The following is a 24,639-nucleotide window of genomic DNA, read 5'->3' as shown; positions in this document are numbered from 1 at the left end:
CCCTTCCTCCTAATCCTGGAGAAAGTGTGAGAAGCTGTGAACATGGTAAGGGCTTTTTGAGATGGTTTTTGAGATGTTTTGGTAGAAATAAAATTGAAAATTTTCTCTTTCCCCAGGACTAAGAATAAATTGCATAATGATAACATTGGTTTTGGAGTGTTGGAGTTATTGGTAAATTTAAGAATTTGAAAAAATTAGCTGTAATGCACACATGTGTTCTAGGGAAGCCGTTGCTTGCAAGCCAACTTGAAATTTTGTTTTTTCAGCTGATTTGTGGGGGGAAATTGTTTTGATATTTTATTATTTGCAATTAGTGATGACTAAATTCATTCTTGTAACTTTATGAAGAGATCTCTCAGTATTGTCCATTTACCAAATAAAGTAAAAAAAATGAGAAAAATCCAGTTTGCAAGGGAAACTAGGACACATGTAGATGTAACATTTCTTGTTGCATCTCAACTGTCATTCTAGATTCGAATTGCAGCACTGAATGCGAGTCCCACAATTGAGGACGACTACGAAGGTACCTTCAAAAGTCATAAGACACAGACAAAGGAAGCTCAAGTAAGTAAACCCACAATTTTCTTGATGAAGTTTTGTCTTGATGGGAGTTTTGTCCTCTTTTGTTGTGGGGATTGTTCAACCATAATTTTTTTGTTTTTAAGGAAGTTGTGTTACTATTTTATCTTTTGAACCCTCCTTTAGCAAGCTAAAACTTCACGCAGAGAAGTTATATTAGGTCAGTAAGGCTAACGTTCTGCTATACAGTCTGAATCTGGATTGCTATATAGCAGAAAGTATTAAAAGTGGGAAACCACTGATATTAATGATAAATATCAATATATTGTAATAAGTAAATTTCATGAAGTTGCTCTCCAAAATAGGTACTAATTTTTTAAACCACAGGAAGCAGAAGCTTTTGCTTTGTACCACAAAGCTTTGGACCTTCAGAAACATGACCGATTTGAAGAGTCTGCTAAAGCTTATCATGAGCTGCTTGAGATTCGTCTTCTGCGAGAGGTCAGTGACCTTTACAGAATAAACTCTAGAAACTATTTTTGTTGTACTGTGTATTACTTAATTTCTTATTGGCTTATTAGAAATGTCAGTGTTATCAATTGGCAAGTTGTTTGCTGTTCTTTTTACTTGTCTAATTCTTAATGCTTGCATTGCATTTATATTCTCATTTCTAGGCAGTTCTTTCTGGTGATGAGAAAGAAGGGCTGAAACATCCAGGCTTGATGTTAAAATATTCCACCTATAAAAACCTAGCACAGCTGGCAGCACAACGGGATGACTTAGAGACAGCCATGGAGTTTTATTTGGAGGTATAATACAGCTGAAATAAAACACTGGAGCCCCAGTGTTTGCAAAAACTTGCCAAAGTACAGGTGTACACCTTTCAGCATACACCGTTTGAATGTATGTCTGAATTCTATGTACTTTCTGAAGTTGTATGTGATATGACTGGTCCACCATTCAGTCCCCAACTCAATAGTGACCCTGCTGAAAACTAAAGCAGTGCCAATCCCTGTAGGCAAGTGGAAATGCACATCTGAAAAGTGAAAAATGTTGTTTGTTCTGCTTTCTAGGCTGTAATGCTAGACTCTACTGATGTCAGCCTATGGTATAAAATTGGTCGTGTGGCAATAAAACTAATCCGCCTACCTTTGGCTCGTCATGCTTTTGAAGAAGGTCTCAGGTGTAATCCTGATCACTGGCCGTGTTTAGATAACCTTATCACAATCCTGTACACACTCACTGACTACACAAGTAAGTACAGTACACAACAAAAATTTTCAAGATATGTGTAATTTTACATGTCAATAAATGTAATGATGCAGTTGTGTAGGAGAAAATGTATCTTGTGTAAGCAGTACATTAGGGTATGATAAAGATTTTTACTTCATTATAGAGATTTTTTTATTTCATGATAAAGTATGGTTTTAATTAATTGTGATTACCCTAAAAATAAGAGCCTGTGGTCACTTAGGTTAGAGCTTCTGCAAGAAGTTTCCCTGCAGACTGTTCTCTTGCCTTTCAATGTATGTTCGTTTTGCCTTTATTGATGTTTCCAGCTACATAGTTCCAGGATTTGGGTATAAAACTACAGTCTAGTTCATAGTCTAGTATGATTAATTGTAGTTACAGCAGGTGATACAATTGACCCTAAGATTTTACATTGGAGTAATATCCAGTGGATGATCTGATTCAAAGGAAGTTTAGAAGGGAAGTTGCAAGACGGCAGAAATATTATCGGATACTTTCAGCTGTTCCTACTGGAATGGTCCTGATTCTCTTCAGGCCCACATGAGCAAAAACCTGGAGGGATGCATTCCTTGATTACACTAATGGAATCTGCAGTTAAGACATTTGATAACATGAAAATGGTAAATGATTGTGATTCTGCTTTATGTTTCTAATTTCTTTTGTGCAGGAATGGAGTCTTGAAAGTAAACAAAAGATGTACTGCAAAAATTGTTTAAACAAAATTAATGATATTCTTTTTCTGGATATAATACTTGGGAAGACATAATAGGTTATTTTAACTGTGTGCATGTAATTATTTGACATGTTACAAAGCTATTGGTCTAATTTATGCAAATGTCATATTTAGTTGGTGTATATGAAGCCCAGAAATGGGAGCTTTTGAATGAACCAAAGCAGCAATTGACCATTCAATTCCTTTTTCTCCCTTAGCATGTTTGTACTTCATCTGCAAAGCTCTGGAAAAAGACTGTCTATATAGCAAAGGACTTGTTCTGAAGGAGAAGATATTCGAGGAGCAGCCTTGCCTCCGTAAAGATTCCTTAAGGATGTTCCTCAAATGGTGAATATCACCTTATATAGTAGACACTGCATTTGGAGTGTAAATTTTTGGTTTGTGGTAGTTTAGAAAAGCTGGTGAGATATAATGCTTTAAGCTATAACAACATCTTGCTGACCTACCTTCTATATAATAAATCATCATTAAGTGTTGGTGCTGCTGACAGAACATTCTTCAGTAATGACTTTTGGAGTGAGCTAGAAAGAGGCGAAAAATCTGTTTGCTTCTGCTTGATTATTTTCATAACTAAATCTCTTGTAATCATCTTCCTTTTGTTTATTTATTTGCAGCTGATATCTGCAGCATTCATTTTTGTTTTCTTTTCCTAATTAAAAAACAAAACACCCCAAAACCCCACACGTGTTACTGCTTTTTCAAGCAGTTACAAATTTGGGACTTGATAGATTTTTCTCATATTTGTAGGTTTCAGGGAGTGTTACTGATTTTTAGGGACAAATGAGTACAGTCAGAAGACTTTGTTGGTTTAATTAGTACCCAAGATGCAGAAATTCTTAGTTTATTAAGCTTTCAGACCACTGCAACTCTGCAAATACTTTTCAATATTATGTTTGAGATTTTAGTCCTTTATTACTTTTTTTTAATTGCAGTATGTAAAACTTCTAGTAAAAGTTTGGTGTTGTGTAGCTCTGCAAAGTAGACTGTCTCTTTCTGTGTGGATTTTATAGTATGAGTGGGTAGGAGGAAAGTGGGAAAAGAAAGTAGAGGCCCATATGTCCTGGTTCTGGCTGGGATAGTTAATTTTCTTCGTAGTAGACAGTATGGGGCTGTGTTTTGGATTTGTGCTGAAAACAGTGCTGGTAATGCAGGGATGTTTTAGTTGTCGCTAAGTAGTACTTAACACTAGTCAAGGACTTTTTCAGCTCCACATGCTCTGTCGGGTGCACAAGGGGTTGGGAGGGGACACAGCCGGGACAGCTGACACCAACCGACCCCAGGGATATCCAACACCATGTAACATCATGCTCAGTATGTAAGGCTGGGGGAAGAAGGAGGAAGGCGGGTGACATTTGGAGTTATGGCCTTTGTCTTCCTTGGGAATTTACAGGATCTGTCTTAAATTAACTGACCATTCAGCATCACAGCTGCCTCTAATACTGTAATATGTTCTTGTGATGGCCAGCAGAATTCAAGAAAGAAGTTAAGTTTTTAGTTTAATTATAGTTCAGTCTCACCAAATATAGTAATCACTGCCATGTGCAGATAACATCAGTATCCTGTATGAGTTATGTGTGGTAAATGGAAGTGGAACATGGGTCCTAGTATGCATCCTTAAGTTATGCAATAAATCTGTCAAAAACATGTTTAGCATTTTAGACTACTATAGCAACTAAAATGTGAAAATAAGGAGTATTTAGAAGATATAGATAAGAAAGGATAGATTAAATTTTAACGCTCTGGGGTTCTATGTATAGCAGTAGACCTTTAACCTTTAAGTCCTGTTTAGTTATAGAGAGCATGATTTATTAAGCTGCCTTAGGTCTGGCTCTTAAAATTGGTTATGTACTGAATTAAGCCAGCACTTTTAGCCACTTATTTTTTATTTCTGGATTGTGATATGTCTGAAAAAGTGGTTTGTTTTTCACTTAAAAATTCATTCCTAGACTCAGCCTATACAAGACAATTTTCAACTCCAAATTTTATTTGTGATGACATGAATTCCTCAAAATAGCACTTTGGAAAGAAAGGAATTTCTCAACCAGACAGTATTTTTCTGAACCAAAAACTTCTGTCTCAGAAAGAAAACAAAACCTCCTACTTCCCTTTCATTTCTGTGTTTGGAAAACAGAATAGGACAATCTCCCTTTATGTTTTAATGTTTAAGGCATAACAAAGATTTGAGATGGTGAACACTACTATTTGTATGCTATAAAGTTTGTAAAATAATGTTATTTGAATGCTTGTTTTAACAGTGTTTATTTCTGTTACGTTATAGGAAGATATCAAATCAATCTCCCCAGGCTTTTAGAAAAACAAACAACAAAAAAACCAACCAAACAACAGAAACTTTAACTTGTCTTCGTTTCTTATTTTTTCTTAGTGACATGTCTATCCATAATGTAAATGTGAATGCAGCTGAAACAGGAAGAATCATAGATGAAGCATTGGAGCTACGCAAGAAAAGACGAGCTTTGCTAGTGCGTGACAGAGAACCAGACCTCAGACTGGTCCAGCCAATTCCCTTTTTCACGTATGTCTTTATATTTTCTGTTTTTAAAAGGTTTCTCTGAAGCCACTTATGCTGACAACTGTGCTGCACTTCGGATTTCTTCAGAACACTTTTTTTTTCTTGTAAAAATAAACAAAGAAACCCCTCCAGTGTTTTCATATTTTAGGAGTTTATAGGTTGGTTTGGTGTGCTTACGATTTTAGCATAAACCCTGTTTTCAGCCTTTGAATTAAAACCAGTCATGTAAACAACAACAAAAAAAATCTTAACTAAGAACGGTTTGGCAGCCATTCCAACTGTATTACTGGATTTTTCATATATGATTAGTTTGTATATGAACTTTGAAGTAAGTATAGCTTTTTAAAAAATGTTTTTACTATTGGGATAATGGAAACTTGGAAACAAATTACAGTTCTTTATTTGCAGCCAGATATAAAGATACTAGTAAGTTGTTATATATGTCTTTATTAAGGCATAAAGGATTGGGTTTTGGTTTGGTTTTTTTATTGCACATATTTTTCTGGAATATTTAGTGGACTCTGCATGTAAGTCCTTTTGCAGAGAAGTTGCTTCTACTTGTGGATAAGGGTGAGATTTTTATATTGTTGTTGATGGAATGCAGAACCTGAAAATGGTTCCTTTGACACTACTTTTTTTAGAGTTCAGTATGGAGTGATTTCCTCAGCAGCTACTGCATAGACCTTTTTTTGTTAGAGACATTTTTTGAGATTAGGCATTGGACACCTTCAAGAGTTGTCTGGGCAGGGTGCTGGGCCATCTTGTCTAGACTGTGCTCTTCCCAGAAAGGTTGGACTAGATGGTCCCTGAGGTCCCTTCCAACCTGGGATTCTGTGATTCTGTGATTATTGACTCCCATTTCCTTCCTACTGCAACAACTCACCAATTTCCTCCAAAAACTGTTGCCTGCTGCCACATTTTGTTGTTTTTCTGAGTGGTGTATTCTAGAAGTAAAGCTCCTAGGGACCCCTGTTCCAGGCCTGAAATTGTCAGTGTTTCATATGACAGGAAATACAGAAAGCTATTCTCCAGCTTTTCTAGTCATGGGATGGATTTTGACATGCAAATGTGTATTCCTCTTGCACTGAAAAGCTGCTCTTGCTACTCTAAGCTATTGGAGAAAAACAACGTTGGATGATGTTAGCTTTGTAAATATGATTTAGAAAACAATGTGACAAGAATTAATGAAATTGTGATGCCATTGCATTTCCACATGCAGGTGGAAGTGTTTAGGAGAAGCTTTACTTGCCATGTATCACCACCTCACAACACGTGATCCTCCTCGACCCAGTCTGGGAAAGAGAATTGATCTTTCAGAATATCGAGACCCAGTTCAACAGTTGATTCTTTCTCCTACCTCTACTCATGTCAGTGTTATTCAGCCAACTCCTGTCAGCACTAATCCAGTGGTGACAGTGCCAGATCCTGTGTTACCTTATACTCCTACGACACCCAACTTTCCAAGTCACAGTCAGAATTCATTGGAACCAGGAGCTGCTGTAGGTGAGCAAGGTACTTCAGTTTAAGATATCTTTCCTATTTATCTGAGTATTAAAAGCACTACAGAATGCATTGGGAAATGCTGTCTTTAAACTGCATGTTGGTGGATTCAGAATCTTTTCAGCATACGTATAACATCTGGTAGAAAAAGTGAAGTTGAGATCTATGAAATTCCGTTAACCCTTCACATTAGAAAATGAAGGCTACCTAAACTGCCTGAAAATCATTGATTCCTGACTAAGAAATAAGACCAGTGTTCAGGACAGTGGATTTACTTTCCTGTCTAATGGAATTGAGAGTCAGGTTGATTAGTTGTTCTTAATTGTTACTCCTGCACTGGAGTAACGTCTGACCGCTTCTGGTTTTGTGCTGTTGTGTTGACTCATACTTCAGTTTTTCAGTCTTTAAGATTAGAAGAATCATGACTCTGTTACAGCAGTGATGCATAACAAGCTTTTAATGTTATGAAGAGTCTTCAGCTCCTTAGAATGAATGAGCTGTTATAGAAAAAGATGACTGGATTATTTTTCTGCTCATGTGTAACTTTAAGAACCTGAGAGAGCCAAGCTGTTAGCCATATTTATTTGAAATCTGTAGCAAGAAGTCTGAATATTTTATACTGTAGCTGTATATGTATTTACATATCTAAAGCTATAAAGGAATTACCAGTATTTTGTTGATATTCATGGGAATTTACAGGTATTTCTGGAGTTAAAGGTGACTCCTCTGGTTCCTATTTCAGAAACTTCTTGAAGACTAAAATAGTGAATTCTAATGAATAGTGAAATGCAGAATTTTCAGTAAGTCTGCTTGCCTCAAACCAGCATTTTTTTTGCAAAATGCCATAGCCAGTTTACATTAAAGTCATTTTTGAAAATTATTTTTAAGTTTTTGGTACTGTCTTCAGAAGGAAACCAATGAATCTCAAGTGCTGCTGTAGAATAAAAAAAAAGTCTCAGCCACAAATAACTTTTTTTTGTTAATAAAAAAGATTATCTACTTTTTATTTGGCAATTTAACTTTTCAGTATCTTTTTTTTATTTCTCTTTCTAGGTGACATATCTGCAGGTGATAAATCTAAGAAAGGTGTGAAGCGAAGGAGAATTACAGAAGACAGTGGTGAAACAGCAAAAAGGAGATCTGCTAGAGTCCGGAACACCAAGTGTAAAAAAGAGGAGAAGGTTGACTTTCAAGAGCTGTTGGTGAAATTCCTTCCTTCCAGGTGCTGTACAGCAATAACTTTCATTATGAGAGTATCAGCAGCTAAACAGAGGAGGCAGTTTGGGTTGGTTGGTTGATTGATATGCCCCAACCTTAAAACCACTAGACCCATGTTATTTTTTGAAGCAGATGCAATTCATTGTCTTCTCATAAATTCAATAAAGCTGGCTTTAGTGAAGATTACTAAAAACTGATTGAAAAATAAGAAAGCTTTTATTAATGTGAAACTGAATTAGAGGACAATGCAGATGTCAAAATGGATAAGATGAACAAACAAGGTAGTCTTGGCTTGGACAAAATTTGGGAACTAGATGTAAATCTCTGAGTTTGCTTCAGTTAATGTACTTTCACTGTTAAAATCTGCACAACATGCTATGTTTAGGTTTTCACTTACTAGTGAAAGAAAGAATGAGGACTTCTATGATATTGTGGGTTTTGCCCTCCCTTTCACACAGATTAAGGAAATTAGATCCAGAGGAGGAGGAGGACCCTTTCAATAGCTATGAGGTACAGTCAGAGATCAAAGAGGAGAATTTCCAGCATGCTGGACCACATAGAATGTCATTTGATTCTACGACGTTTATGGAATCTGGTAAGGATTTTATTATAATCCCCACTCTTTTCTCTTGTGTTTCTTCCGTATAGTATGCTTTATTTTCTGTATTTTCCTGTCATATCTAGAAGATACAGAAGTATATGTTATTTTAAATAGTATAATTTTATAGCACAGAAATGTCTCGGTAGCAGGTGTGGGTTTTTTGAAAGCCGTGAGGACTGTTCATTACTGTGTACAAAAGCTCTCTTGTGTGGAGTTTCCCATTTAAACGTATTGGAATACAATTGGAACATATTGGAATACAATAACCTGGGAAGCTGCCATACCAGGATGGGCTGGGAGAGCTGGGTTTGTTCAGCCTTGAGAACAGGAGGCTCAGAGGGGATCTCATCCCCGTGTACCAGGGCTTAGGGGGTAGCTACAAAGGAGATGGAGACTCCCTTTTTACATGGAGAGGACAAGGGGGATGGACACAGGTTGCTCTTGGGGAGATTCCGACTGGACACCAGAGGGAAATTTTTCACAGTGAGGACAGTCACCACTGGAATAATCTCCCCAGGGAAGGGGTTGGCTCGGCCACGTTGGACACCTTCAAGAGTCGTCTGGACAGGGTGCTGGGCCGTCTTGGCTAGACTGTGCTCTTCCCAGAAAGGTTGGACTAGATGATCCCTGAGGTCCCTTCCAACCTGGGATTCTGTGAACTTAATTCTGCATGTATTCAGCACAGGAGATTAGTGCATAAAACACTGTTGAAACTTACTTGTTTCAAGTTATGGTCTGCCTTGAGCTTAAATGCATATGGCTTTGTGTTCATCTGCTTGTGTTAATCTGCTTTCTAGAAAAACAGGATGTTCATGAATTCCTGCTGGATAACCTGAACAATGGTGGGATCTTGGAGCTGATGATGAGATACCTAAAAGTCATCAGCCAGAAGTTCCTAGTGAAGTGGCCTCCTGGCTTGTGTGAGGTGGTCCTTAGTATCTATAATAGCTGGAGAAAGCACAGTAGCAGCCTTCCCAATCCACTACTGAGGGACTCAAGTAATCAGCATATCAAGGTAATGAAACACTTCTTCAGACTTCTCTTTGCTGCTGTATTGCTCTCTGTGTACCAAAAGTACGTAACTGATATCCAGCAATTAGATACAGGTTTTGCTTAGCTCTGTCTGGGGAGCTCCTGGTCCTAGCTGTTGCATCTTTCATAAACTGTGGTATACCACAGCTCATGTAACTGTTCCTGAGCTCCTGAACGTATCTGGGTGATGCGATATGCAAGTATACCCAATACGTAATATGTGCGTGTATGTATATGCACACACACATATAGACCTAATGTAAGTGCTGTAGATGTAATACATTTTACTCCTTTACTCTGCTCTTTCTTTTTCTTCCCTCCCTTTGCTTCTGATATGACACAAAGTTTTGTTTTATCATCAGGTGAGTAGAGGGGCCGCTCTGTTCACACTGGCTGATTGAGGGTCAGCATTTCTGCTCTAAATAAAGTAAATACTGCTTCATTTTAAAATAACCTGCAATTTACAGTTAAAAAAACCCACCAAACCAAAACATACCCCACCCCCCCAGCCTGATCATAAATTTGTAGGTTTCACAAATGCAAATAGAAAAAAATCGTAAGTTCGTTAAATTGATGCTGAACAGGCTTAGTGACACAATTATAATTATAAAACCAGTACTGATACTTCTTGTCCACTGAGCCTGCCTATGTTATCTTTTTAATGTTAGCACTGTGTATTCATTTGGAAAGTTATTTGCCTTTGGTATGACTGCAGTTTGAAATATTTTTGTTCAGATCAACAGTGTTGATACATTTTTGCAAATGAAAAGTGAATTCTGAAAACTATGTTCCATTGACTTAGTTTATAAAACAAACTAAAGTATCACTATGTAGCAGATGTTAATTTTATATACATCTGTGAATTTTTTATTTCCATACATTTTTCATATATACATACCCTTTTTTTAAACAAATGTAAATCTATTTATAAATGTATTCCCTTGGTTCTCATTATGACTGCATAACTGTGTGCTTGTATATAAAATTTAAAAAGTCAAGACTTTGTAGCTATACTATTAAAAATCACTGTCCTCATGCTTGGCTATTATTTTTCATCCTTGAATTTACTTAAAACTTCATGTGCAAGCTATCCTGCGTGTAATAAATCCAGGTTTTTAAGATTGTAAAGGGCTATTCTGGTAAGGCGTACTTTTGAACCTTTTCACAAGCACCTGGTTTTTACAGCTGGATTTGTAGCCCTTAGTTCTATGAATTTAATCAGAAAATAGTATATTCTTCACAAAACTACCTGGCAGAGATCCACGGTGATGTGATTTTTAATATACTCCTGAACTTTATCCAGCAAACAATAATAAGCTGATAAGGCTAGAGTACATACTCGGTCTCATGGAGATAAATCTGAAAAAGTTATAGGATATAGACTTTATTTCTGAAATATCAGTACTTCTGCTGTATTCTGCAAACATGCTTTTAGCATGATTTAGCAATATAATATAGTTTTATTTCAGGCAGATACAAAAATAAGGATGTGATTTTTTTTTTAACATCAGGCAATGCTGTTCTGACTACCTTCTTTTATGAGCTCAGATTTTTAATTTTTTCATAATGTTCCTTCTAAGTATTATTTTGTTTTGTACCTGTTGGTTGGTAAATGCTATTATAGACATCTAGACAGAGGAGTAAGTAGTTATAGTTTGGGAATAGAAATCCCAAGAGGATAAGTTGAAGGTTTTCTTTGAATTAAATTGCAAATATAGTGGTGGGGACTTTTTGGGGGTATATTCTTTTTTGATATCTCCATACTTTTTTCTGAAGGATATGATGTTGATGAGCGTTTCTTGCATGGAGCTGCAATTAGATCAGTGGCTAATGACAAAAGGGAAGAGCTCTACAGGTGAGAATTGGATATTACTTCCTTCATACTCTAAACACACTAAAGGTATATGAAGAAATGTTTCCAGGAATTAATGGGATTTGGGAGGTATTTTTCCTTAATGAATATTTTTCAGATCTATATTTTATTGGTCTATCAATCGTTTGCCTTAAAGTAGAGTAGTACTTTTGTAATACTAGTATGTGGGACTCTTCATGGGATGCTAGTGACTTTATGATAAAATGTAATGGATTGATTTGCAGTTTCTCCACGAAATTGTCATGCTGCCTCTGTGAATGGAAAGTTTGGTCCTGACTTCCCAGGAACCAATTTCTTGGGAGACCTGTTGCAGCTGTCATTTGCATCCTCACAGCGAGATTTATTTGAGGAAGGCTGGATGGAGTTTGTCACTCGGGTGTATTGGCTGAAAGCTCGCTTTCTAGCACTACAGGTTTGTTTTACTTTTGATTTAACGAATAAAACTTTTCCCAAATTAAAATCAATGTTTTTCAGAGATGCTACAGCTGATTCAGGAATCTCAGCTCATTTAAACGTTGATAAAATCAGCTCCAAACAAGAGTGATTTCATTTTACTTTTAAATATAATTAACTGTCCCTAAGAGTAGAAGTGGAAATGAAGTAGGAGGTCTCACATGCTAAGCTAATATTCAGATATGTTTAATACGTAAGTCTTTGTTTAAATTAGCTCATGTTCAGCTTAAAAAAAAATATATTTGGGCCAAAGTTATTTGGAGTAGTATTCTGTAGCTGCAGAATATGGATTTTTGGGGACATGGACTAGTGAATACTACCAAAGTCCCAGACAGTCCAAAATGCAGCTTTCAGCTGAAACAGACCATATGTTTAATTACTCTCCCCTCTGCTTTTTCAAGGTAGCATGATTCTTCTTTTGGAGAGGTTTAATTTAATATGCAGATTTTGAAGCAGAGGATTTTAAACTTATCACTAAGGGAATAATTTGAAAGAAATGTTACTTGATCCCAGATTTTTTTTCCTCTAAGCACTGCTTCCTCAGTACATCAAAGAGTTTGTTTATGCATCAGTTATGTTTAAGTCAATTGTCAACTAATAATGTGAGTCAGTTTCATAAGTTTGAACTAACCAGTTCCTTCTGTTCTTACTTTTTGCATCTAAGGATTCCTAATAATAAACTTTCCTGAGGAAAAAGTGGGAGTTCCTATATGGTTACAGCCATTTTTTTCTTTAGATATACAGAGTTATATTTTGCCTGTGCAGCTTGCATTCATTCCCTGACCACTCAGCCTCAGTATCTACTTCAGCTGGACTTTGCAGAGTAGAAGAATGTTTCTTGACTCAATGTTTTTATTTGTAAAAAATGGAAGAGTTATTTCTACTGTTTCACTCTTCTGTGTTTTTAAATGAAAGGATTTTAGCAATCCAAATTAATCTTTCAGATTTATGCAAGCTGAATTCTATTTCTCTGGCTTGTTTTACCTGTTATTAAAATCACTGGTAATATATACTGCCTCTTAAAATATTTTGTAATTTGAGATTGTCAGTTGGATTTTTTTTTTATTTGGGAGGATGTACAGTAATCGCACTGGCAGTGCCTGCATTGAGTTTGAACGTTTTCTACATGCTTTAGAAACCCTTGCTGCAGACAAAATGCTAGGGTTTTTGTTTTTAATCTGTACTGTTTCCATAGGGAGACATGGAACAGGCACTTGAAAACTATGATATCTGCACTGAAATGCTACAGAGCTCCACTACAATGCAAGCTAAAGCCGGCAATGACTGCAGCACCGTAATACGGTTACCGAACCTACATGTTGATTCTGTTGTTTCTTTAGAAGAGGTAAGAATTAATTTGCAGGCATATTCTCCCCGCTCCACCCCTTCCAGTTTCAAAGGTAATCTATGAATTTGCTCTTTTGTGATGGAAGTTTACCATATCTGACCTAGAATTTTTCTAAGTGAAAAGACAGGTTCATAGTTCAATAATGATGTCAAGGTCATCATCTCCTTTTCAAAAAGATGCCTTTTGGATCTGTTGGTTCCATACAACTTAAGATTGCTTTTAGGCAAAATAAAAATATTAGAGCAGCTGCATGTAGAACAGTAGATTATTAGGTTAGTGTTTTATTTTCTGTTCTTAAACATAAACTTCACCTTTGCTTAAATGAGCTCTTTACTTCAGCAGTCTGTGTTCCTCATAACAATTTGCATAAACTTTTAAACAAGGAGGTGTCCATCTTCTTTCTGTTGCTATTCTGGGGGACAAAATCCAACTCAGGAGATGCTGTCTTTGCTTTGAAGTCCATCTGATGGATGTATTCTTGCAGCACAGAAATGTGTGATTTTGGGATTTGAGGCAAAAAAGTTTAAAATCTTTATAGCACTAAAATCATATACTATGTAATAAATAATGTGGAGTGGATGAAGTGTTACATAGTACGTGTTTTCTTCCTGGTTTATATTCATGGATGTAGCCATAGAGTTCACATAGATTTACTGCTAAACTGCTAGGAGAAATGTCAATAGTCAAATGCATGTGAAGACAAAATGAAAGTTGGATTGTGGCATCTGTGATGTTCGCAGATTGAAAAGAACCTAAAATCTCTGGAGAGATGCCAGTCTTTGGAAGAGATCCAGCGACTGTATGAGGCAGGGGATTATAATGCAGTGGTGCATCTGCTTCGTCCAACACTATGCTTCAATGGTTATGGCAGAGCAAAACATCTGGAGTTTGTAACATCCATACCAGAGAGACCAGCACAGCTGCTTCTCCTACAGGTTTGTTTTGTTCCTTTAAAAATCTTTTTTAGTAAAGGATTAAGAATTATTCCTGAAAATAGGTTGAAAGGATTTCTAGAGGGAGTGTTAATGGTTAACAAGTCTTATTTACAAAGCAGAACATGGAACCAAATCTGTAAATGGTCTGAACAGCATAGCTTTATCGATATCATTAGCAATATGCCAGCTTTTGCTATCTGAGAATGTGGCTAAAGATACAAGATGTCTGAGGCCTCCATGAAATCACCAGAAAAGTTGTAAATTCAGATAATTTCAGTCATTTGCTAAGACATCTTATGGATGGATTCACGCTGTCTGCATCTGATGTGACTACTTCCTGCTTTTGCTGGAATCACCATATATGACTATATGGTGATTTACAACCATTCTGAAACCAAAAATATATCTAGCATATGAATGATTTATATGATGTAGTGTATCTGTCCTGCATGAATGACAAACTGTTGATAGATACATCCAGTAAAATTGCTATAGACTTAGTCCATTTGACACTCTGAAAATAAGTGTACAAATGCACTCAACTATAGGAACAATTTGAGCCTATCAGGTTGTCTGGGGGGAAAAAATGTTGCACAAAAATCCACTGATGGACTGAACCAAGTCTTACAGTCTCCATACCCCAAACTTGGCAGACCAGAAAGAAGCAGGAGGATGTTGCTATAGCGCTAGCCTTATGTTTGTAATTTATGAAGTAATACAATAGTAGCACAAGATCATGAAGATCCAAACCCTCTTTCTGTATGGCCTCTGTTTAACTGCATATTATTAGAATTTTAGACCTACAGCCATCCCTTCCTTCAATATTTTTTTTCTTGCATCTCTTATTAAAAGCAGAAAGATTCAGTGATGTTATTTTTAAAATCTAGATCCTACTTGTGTATTTGTCATCCAGAGTCCATGCACCTCCTACTGTCCTTTTTTTAATGTCATATTTAAAGGTGTTCTGTTACCGTTTCATTAAAGTAACCACATTAACTGTATACAGTGTGCTACTTTGCCTTGCTGTGCATTCATGGTTTTAAACAAACCCCTGATCCGTAGATTTCTTTTTTTTTTTGTATTTACATTCCCTAGGACTCCCTGCTCAAACTGAAAGATTACAAGCAATGCTTTGAACACTCAGAAGTTGCCTTGAACGAAGCAATTCAGCAGATGATTAATATGACAGCAACCTCTGCTAAAGAAGAGTGGGTTGCTACAGTAACACAACTGCTCAAAGGAATAGATACTTCAATATCATCGGTCAACAGCATCCTGAAAGACTCTTCCATAACACCAAGCCTCATTCGATTAACAAACAACCTGATTCAGGTAACCCATTCACCTGCACTAGGAAAGACGTGTTGTGTGCTGTAGGCATTCAGACATGATACAGATGCTATCTGAATTGCCACCCACTTGCAGTGGCATTTTGGGTTACATTTTTGTTGGGGGGAAATTGGAGGAAGATGAATGTTACCTTCCTAATCTTAATTTTCATTTCAGTGTGTTAGAGATGCACTGAGCACACCTGTGCTAGAATCAGTAACAACAGGTACCTTCAAACACCAAGCTGCCTAAAATAATCAAAGAATGGTAGTAAGATAACCCAAGGAGCGACACTATTTTCTTACACTGTTTGAAATTGTGATAATACGAAGACTGATTGAGCTGGCTGCATGCAGTTTATAAGTTAGGGCGCTGATCTTGGCTGTATGTGCTTTGGGCTAGAAGACAAGATCCTGTAAGCCTTACGAACATGGTAGAGCTGCTTGCCAGTGCTGGCCACGCTAAGGGTTTTTGCAGTAAAAACAGAGAGGATGATGAGAAGAGGGCAGGAAAAAAAGTGTTGTAAGGACTGTTTCTAGCATTATGAATACAGCTAATTTTACCCTTTTAAAGAGGAGGTATTTTCAAACCTTAGAACTACTGAATGAATATTTTCCAGTCCAGGCAGACTCTCGGTTCTGTTAAGAAGCTAGTCTAGTTAATGTCAAAATTCGATGTGCTTGCAACTCTCAAATCTCCGTTTACTTCAGTAAAAGCCAAGGACCTTCACTCCTCACAAAATCATACTCTCATTGTGTAAAGTTGTATGTGTGTCACTGTTATGGAATGTAATGGAATTCTGGAGAACAGAGTATTCATTGTAATATCCTAAATGGTTTCTGTAATAATAATAAAAATGATTCTTTGTCTACATAAATACCAATAGAAAAACTATTGTGAAAGAATGTGAGAAAAGTGTAGGACTTCAGAAATTTCTGGCACTGTGGCAATAACATGGGCAGTCGTCTATGAGAAATGGTAGGGCAACAGTTCCATGACACAGTATTGTGTTGCTCAGAATTTATTCAGTTACATCATTTATGTAGCATCTGTTAATGATTCTAGTTGGTCTTTAACAGTTGTTGTAAGACCTGGTAAAGAATTCAGGAATACTTTTAACTAAGCTCCTCTTCCTTGCTGGGCTGTAGATAAATTTCTTGTACAGTAATGAGGCCTACTAACACTAAGATTTTATGCTGCATGTTTGCTTACTTTGAGTTGTTTGTGTACAATATTAACAGAGAAATAATTAGTTGGAAAATGATGATGCAAGAGGAATGTCAGGGTAGAGGAAATGATCTTCTACCCTTCCCCATACCGGCTGACCTTATTTGTAGGACTTTTTTACCACCACTCATTGTGAGAAGCTGTGACTCAACTTTATATTATTTCCTTGGGATAAAATGCATTACAAACTTCGGGTTGTTAGAAAGGATTCACATCTGACTTTTATTTCTTATCACTTTGTTTGTATAATACCTGTTTCTTTATTAGATCATAGACTGCAGCATGGCAGTCCAGGAAGAACCAAAAGAACCATACGTCTCCTCAGTGCTTCCATGGATTATCCTGCACAGGATCATCCAGCATGAGGAAGATGCTTTTCAATCCCTTTGCTGCCAGCAGCAGCAGAACCAAGGAGAAGGTGAGTTAATGATACACTTTTACATATGGAGTTGAGCTCCTTACCATCTAGCTCTGGAATACAAATAATAAAATACTTGTTTGTCAGCTTATCTTGCTGGCTGAAGGGAGTAGAGCAGTATGCAAACATCACTTTCTTATTCACTGAGGAAACCTCTTTTTGCCAGATGAAGCATTGGCTAGTTGGATTTAAGTCAGTTCTGTGTTACTTAAATATTTACCAACTTCTTTCTTCCAGTGTGTCCTGATACCCCTATGTTGCCTTCTTCACTCATGCTGCTGAACACTGCTCATGAGTATTTGGGAAGAAGATCCTGGTGTTGCAATTCAGATGGTGCTCTTCTCAAGTTCTATGTAAGTGTTAGCATCGTACAATAATTTAGGTTGGAAGGGACCTCTGAAAATGATCTAGACAACCCCATCTCAAAGCAGGGAACAACTTCAAAGTTACGTTAGATTGTTTATTGCCTTGTCTTCATGTTAAAAATTCACTCTTAAAGCCACTTTTCTTCTTCTCCCAGACAAACACACAAATGTTTCAGTCAGTTTAATCTGAAGAGCAAAGGCTCGTTATTCTGGACCCGTGTCCATCAGTATGCTTTCTAAACAGGGCTTTTTATCAGACAAGAGATGCCTTTGGATAACCTATTCTGTACTAGAAAAACATCTTAAGTGGGAATTAGTTAATGATCTACCTTGCCCTGAAAGACAAAGCACTGGAGAAGTGTTAAGTGATTATTCTGAGCACTTAGGAGAAATGTGAGCCTGTATAAGCCACTGCTTATAATAAAACTTCAGCTGAATGACTTGAATTTTGTGGTGCTTAACTTCGGAAGATGCATCTTCTCCACTTTAAAAATAAACAGAGGTAATCATAGAATGGTTTAGGTTGGAAGGGACTTATAGAGGTCATCTAGTCCAACACCCCTGCAGTGAGCAGGGACATCTTCAACTAGATCAGGTTGCTCAGAGCCCCAGCCAGCCTGACCTTGATGGGGCCTCCACCACCTCTCTAGGCAACCTGGGCTAGTGTTTCACCGCCCTCATTATAAACAGTTTTTCCCTTATATCCAGTCTAAATCTACCCTCCTTTAGTTTAAAACCATCACCCCTTGTCCTTTCACAACAGGCCTTGCTAAAGAGATTGCCCCCATCCTTCCTATAGTCCCCCTTTAAGTACTGAAAGGACTCAGTAAGGTCTCCCCACAGCCTTCTCTTCCCCAGGCTGTACAACCCCAACTCTCTCAGCCTGTCCTCATAGGAGAGGTGATCCAGCCCTTGGAGCATTTTTGTGGCCTCCTCTGGACCTGCTCCAACAGGTCCATGTCCTTCTTCTGCTGAGGGCTCCAGAGCTGGACACAGTGCTCCAGGTAGGGTCTCAGCAGAGTGAGCAGAGGGGCAGAATCGCCTCTCTGAACCTGCTGGCCATGCTTCTTTCAATCCAGTCCAGGATACAATTGGCTTTCTGGGCTGCAAGCGTAACGTTGTTGGCTCATGTCCAGCCTTTTGTTCACCAATACCCCCAAGTCCTTCTTCGCAGGGCTGCTCTCAATCCCTTCATCCCCCAGCCTGTATTGATACTGGGGGTTGCCCCAACCCAGGTGTAGGACCTTGTGCTTGGCCTCGTTGAACCTCGTGAGGTTCTCACAGGCCCACCTCTCCAGCTTGTCCAGGTCTCTCTGGATGACATCCCGTCCTTCTGGTGTCACCTGCAAACTTGCTGTGGGTGCACTCAATCCCACTGTCTATGTCACTGATGAAGATATTAAATAGTACCTGTCCCAGTACAGACCCCTGAGGGACACCACTCATCACCAGTCTCCATCTGGACATTGAGCCATTGACCACTACCCTCTGGATGCGACCATCCAGCCAGTTCCTTATCCACCCATCAAAACCGTATCTCTCCAGTTTAGAGAGAAGGATGCTGTGGGGGACTGTGTCAAAGGCCTTACAGAAATCCAGATCGATGACACCCATAGCTCTTCTCTTGTCCAATGATGTAGTCACTCCATCATAGAAGGCCACAAGGTTGGTCAGGCAGGACTTGCCCTTGGTGAAGCCGTGCTGGCTGCCTCAGATCACCTCCCTGTCCTCCGCGTGCCTTAGCATAGCTTCTAGGAGGATCTGTTCCATGATCTTCCCAGGCACAGAGGGGAGGCTGACAGGACAGTATTTCCCTGGATCCTCCCTTCTACCCTTTTTAAAGACGGGCACAATGTTTCCCTTTCTCCGCTCCCCAGGGACTTCCCCTGACTGCCATGACTTTTCAAATACGGCAGAGAGTGGCTTAGCAACTCCATCAGCCAGTTCCCTCAGGACTCTGGGGTCCACCTCGTCAGGTCCCATAGACCTGTGTATATCCAGGTTCCTCAGGATAGAAAGGTGCACTCTGATACTGGGGACACACACGACATATTGCTGTTACTTGGTGTGTAGAGGACAACTTCGAATGATCTTAAGTCTGAAACATTAAGATGATGTCTAATCTTATTAATTAAAGACAAGAGTTCATGAATTAATGTAGGGAAAAAATAAAAACACTTTATTGCAGATACAGTGCCACTGATATTACTTGTGTGAGACTAGTTTACAGAAATAGGGGTAATGTTTGGTTGTAACTGGGGAAAAATACATGTAGTTCCTTAATGTCATTTTCATCATCTGTCTTCAGACAACTAGGTAACTTAAAGCAATCTTCAGCTTGCAGATGACTTTTTTATTGATATTTGTGGTGTTGTAGGTTCAGGTACTACAAAAAGAACTTGCAGCATCCCCTTCTGAAGATACTCATCCATACAAAGAAGAGCTGGAAACAGCCTTGGAACAGTGTTTTTATTGTTTATATGGATTCCCTAGCAAAAAAAGCAAGGCAAGGTACCTAGAAGAACATTCAGTACAGCAGGTATGTATTATTTAATGTCAGTGGAATATCCTGAAGTCATGGAAGACACCCCCTTGTTTGGTTTTAAGCACCTTAATATATTTTGGAGAAAGATTACTACTTTTTCATTGTAAAATATAAGTATTTTACATATTGTAGTAAAGAAACTAATTTAAAAATATAGAAGCCTTTTTGAATATAGAGGGTCAGATATTTGAAATGAAATGCTAGGCTTGTTCACACTGTCTGCCATTTTGAAGCTATTGACAAATCAATTTTATTGAGCCATGACTTTCCTGTTTTCAACAGAGAAGTTCGAGTTTGAGGAGAATTAGAGGAAAAAAATACAGCTTGAGAAGAAAACTTTAGCAGCCAGCCTTGCAGTTTATGAATGTGAAAAATGTCACTGTTAAAAATTATGCAAGTAAATTATACTATAGCTTATTTTGAAATCTGTGATGGTAAATATCTGGTAGCTGTTTATGAGAAATGTGTGAAATTCAGTTGAGTTTGGGAGAAGACCAACTACAAGGGAAGAGGGATTGAGGAAGAGGGGCCTTGGGAGGAGGGTTGTGGTATTAAGGAAGACACAGAAAAAGCAGGTCAGCAGTCCTCTGCCTTGAGACATCATTGATTTTGTTCAAAAACCTTAGATGATTTTTGCATTTACCAAATGCCAAGTGATCATAAAATTATAAATGAAAAACGGTTTCATACAAGCAAAACAGTTGTCTGGCTGCTTTGAACAGACCTTTTTAAGTACAGAAGTACTGTTATGTTATTACTCATTGAATATTTGTGAATTCTGGCTTTTAAACTTACTTGTTAGAAAATTAAGATCATGAGAAAATGGGAATAACTAAGAAAAAGGGAAGTATAAGGAGATTACGCTCTGCCCCCCCCAAGCAAATCTGTTAAAAAATTCTTCTTGAAATCATTGACAAATTGATTTTTAGTAATGCGACGTCCCTGTTTTCAGTACAGAAATAAAATTGACTGTAAAGAATAATATGAACAATAAAAAGAGACAAACTTACTCTAGCAGAAGAGAACTAATTTTTTTTCTTTTTAACTTTTCAAGAAAGAAAAGTGATGGAAAAAAAGAGGAATAAATACTGAAAGTACATTTCTATAGAGAGTTTGAAGATTTTGAGTCTCAGAATTTTGTCTTATTCCCATTTCGTTCATTATTCTTACCTGAGTTTGAAATTGAAGGTGTAAAGCTTTTCTCCTCCATATCTTACACATGATCTTAGCATCACTGAGGATGCTTGCAATTGATTCTTGCTTATAAACAACTTTGCTAAGCAACTCTTCTAAGCAAGTAGAATGACTTTATTTTTCAGTGATATACGCTAAGTTACAGCCCAATACCGTAGTCTTTTAAATCAGTGAAATCAGTGAGCAGTATCCTATATTTGTGAGCAGCATAAATTAGTCACACTTTCAGTTGTTCTGTTCTTGGGAGGTTTAATTTATTTCCTACTAGAGTAATATGTATATTCTTAAAAATTAGAAAAGCCATAGAAACTTATCATTAGTACTCTTCTGAATTTTTGAATTTGTGATAATTTTTTTCCCCTCTCGTCTACCTCCCTCTTCAGGTTGATCTAACATGGGAAGATGCTTTGTTCATGTTTGAATATTTTAAGCCTAAAACTCTTCCAGAATTTGATAGTTACAAAACCAGTACTGTGTCTGCTGATTTGGCCAACCTTTTAAAGAAGACTGCTACAATTGTTCCTCGAACAGGCAAGCCTGTCAGCAGCCAATGTACACTACTCCACTCTGTCAAGGCAAACTCACTTCTATTCTTCTGTCTACTGCCTTGAAGTCCAAGAGTTTTCCTGTCTGTCTTAGCCCTAGTTCTTTGATGGATTGTTTATTTGCTGTATCAAATCACCTTTCAGAACATTTGATGAACATCTGACACCTGCAGGATAGATGGCATCAGTGATCACTCCTGTAAGTCTTTGCCCTCCAGTGGTACTGATCTTTCTGTCCTTCATGGGTAATTTGTACCAGTGTTGGTATTCCCAGTTTTCTCCTGTCAATTGAGCTTTACTTGTGTCAGACTCAAAATTATAATGGGTGCTTTTCAAGGTAAACATCATAGTAAACCTGGGAAATTTTACGGACTGGACTAGCTGAAATATTGCGTCCTCAACCTAACTGCATTTCAAAGTTGAGCATCATTGCTTTTGAATCAAATTCCAGGATTATATTCTAGGAAGAAATGTGGTGGGACAGGGAGCTCTCTATTACATTAGTGTTAAGCAATATCTAGTGAAATAAGACTGGGGTTTTAATTTCTTAGCACAAAGAGGTGAGAAGAAAATTACGAGTTGAAGTAGAGACGTTAAATAGCTTTTAGACAACAGAATTGGTGGTTGTTAAAGATCCTGTATTGCACTTGTAAGAGGTTTGCAGAATGGCTGCAGTTTTATGTTGCTGTTATCAAGACGCAAGTAACAGCTTGATGAGTATGAAGTGGTGCATTCCTTCTTCATCTCTTTTGCAGAGAGGAGTCAGGATAGCACTGCAGCGGTGCTGTCTGACTCCAGCTCCACTCAGGATATATTTAATGAGCCTGCCAGTTCTCAAGACAGCCTGAGGAAGACTTACACAGAGAAGAGGATTTCTACTACCTGTGCTGATACGCTGTTGCCCAGCAAAGAGACCCTGGGAGCTACAGAGGAGAAGAGTATGTCTGATTTAATAGAAAATGTCAGCTGGTATTTTCTCATTAAAATGTTTCTTGTGGCATGCAGAAGCACTGAAGTATGTTCCACGGTGACTGGGAATTTTAACTAGGCATTAGTGCTGCATGTATGTGTGTAGCTTAAAATTGGAACCGTGCTTTGCTTATGTGGCCATCATCCCAATTTATACTACCTGTTAAACCTTACAGAGAAAAGAATAATTATAAACTGCTTTGACTGGCGTGCCTTCTTTTAGGTTATTATTTACTCTTTCTTCAATGTTTCAAATCTCTAAATAATTTACGGAGTAGTTATTTGAAAATAATCTCAAAAAAACCAGTTTTTCTTTTGCCTTTTTTGTTCTGGCCTGGTAGCAGCTTGATATTCAGTACTTAGAAGAGCACAAGTAGTGGAATTAGATATTTTATTCCACTGGATACTTTATTTCAGTGGAGAAAGTGGAATTGCTCTCTACCAAACTTTTCCATATATAATCGTACTAAGTGTTCTGTATGCCACTGGAAAAAGTGTTTCAAAATACGTTAACTGGAATTTCCCTTTGTCTGATGTTTGTACAGTTGTACGTGGCAGTAGATAGAGAGGGCGGACTTCAGTAGGGAAAGACAGACAAGACCAATGTATAAATTTTGCCCACTTTTCTGGGTTGTGGAACCAGAATGTTACACATCATTGACATTTATTAGAACAAGTGTTGTATTTTTCCATCAAGCTATCTGTAGAGTAAAATTATAATGGATACATAGATTGTCCAAGCAAATTTTGAAAAATTTCTGTTCTGGAAAATGTTTGACTCAAAGGTCAGCCTTATTGGAGAAAAAGTTAAGGAGCAGCTTCATACTTAAGGATGAAATAGACTTTAGTATATCTCTAGCCTGCTGGAAGATAAAATCTAATATACGAAGCTCTTTATCACAGTAAACTTCTTTAACACAGTAAACTTCCATGACTAAAAATCAAAGTTAAAACAATTAATCTGAATGTAGCTTGCATGTTTTCAGCAATAATGACTACCTAACAGGAAATGTGGAAGCTCCCACTGTCACAGATGGTTTCTGAAGTAAGATTTGGTATCCTTCAAGAAAAGATGGGTCAACTGAACTACGAGTTACCAAGTGAATCACAAAAATATTTGTATGGAACTGTAGGTCCTACATTATCCAGAAGGCCAGGTTATCTGCTGCTAATCATTCTGTCCAATCCTAAATTGTATTCTGGAATTGAGTTGTTCTAGGTAAATTGTTAAGAATCATACATTTCGCTTGGCAGGATGGCTTTAATTTTCTATTCCTTCTTCCTTTCTTTGTAATAGAATTTAACTGAATTTACACTTTCATTTTGTTTTGTCATGTCCTGTCCCCCACCCCCACCTCTTCCAACAGTACATAAAATCCTGTGCTGTGTAAGGTGTGCTGAATTCTTGCTATTGCTGATGTAAAAACCCAAATGGAGAGAACAGTGTGTGGCTCTGTTAAAGAGCTGAAGATTACTTATTCGTTAAACATCACAAATAGTCTTTTTTTTTTTTTTTTTCAGGAACCACTGAATAATTCTATCTATGCTTTAATGATGAAAAGGATTACCATTTGTTGTTTTTAATTTTTGTAATTTTCTATATTTCATTTGCCATTTTGTAATTTTCATTGTCACTTTTGTGTTCTCTTAATGTTCAAGTTACAGGAAAGTCAGAAGAGGTGCTGGAGACCTCAGAATCTTACCATCCTGCTGAGCCTACTGGCCAGAAAATTCTGATGGAGCCTCTGTCTGCTTCTGGCAATCTCATCAAAGCTGCAATCTCCCCACCCTCACAGGGGGACTGCAAAAAGAAAACGGAGCCTTGTGGAGATGCACCTGAATTTCCTCATGGTCTTCCAGCAGACCTCGAGGAACAGCGGAAGTTCCTGACAGAGCAGTGTATTGCCTCCTTTTGTTTGTGTCTCAGCCGCTTTCCCCAGCACTACAAAAGCCTCTACAGATTGGCATATCTGTACACGTACAGCAAAACACACAAGGTGAGCAGACCACTGGTACAGTAGCTGACTAGCTGTGTTTATGGCCCAGGTAAACAA

General features: G+C 37.7%; 1 protein-coding gene across 1 annotated transcript; it reads left to right on the top strand.

Moving 5' to 3' along the window:
• LOC104043013 (calcineurin-binding protein cabin-1) lies at positions 1–24,639 on the top strand. The gene is made up of 23 exons (XM_064440254.1): positions 1–45; positions 472–564; positions 907–1,020; positions 1,194–1,328; positions 1,593–1,773; positions 2,701–2,830; positions 4,887–5,036; positions 6,253–6,545; positions 7,587–7,755; positions 8,210–8,346; positions 9,150–9,367; positions 11,161–11,239; positions 11,482–11,669; positions 12,906–13,055; positions 13,799–13,993; positions 15,089–15,325; positions 16,817–16,967; positions 17,205–17,320; positions 19,710–19,871; positions 21,455–21,668; positions 21,876–21,880; positions 22,326–22,554; positions 24,245–24,639. Exons 1-23 carry the CDS (start codon positions 43–45, stop codon positions 24,604–24,606), a joined length of 3,711 nt encoding a protein of 1,236 aa, XP_064296324.1. The 5' UTR covers positions 1–42; the 3' UTR covers positions 24,607–24,639.

Source organism: Phalacrocorax carbo, unplaced genomic scaffold (assembly GCF_963921805.1).
Source record: "Phalacrocorax carbo unplaced genomic scaffold, bPhaCar2.1 SCAFFOLD_58, whole genome shotgun sequence".
Taxonomy (NCBI): Eukaryota; Metazoa; Chordata; class Aves; order Suliformes; family Phalacrocoracidae; genus Phalacrocorax; species Phalacrocorax carbo.
The sequence above is the reverse complement of the archived record's forward strand: the minus strand, read 5'-3'. Positions and strand labels throughout refer to the sequence as shown.

Excerpts from the sequence above, each read along its gene's own strand:
- LOC104043013 (XM_064440254.1), top strand. Across the intron at positions 8,347-9,149 it reads TACGACGTTTATGGAATCTG|AAAAACAGGATGTTCATGAA; the intron begins GTAAGGATTTTA and ends TCTGCTTTCTAG. Across the intron at positions 9,368-11,160 it reads CAAGTAATCAGCATATCAAG|GATATGATGTTGATGAGCGT; the intron begins GTAATGAAACAC and ends TTTTTTCTGAAG.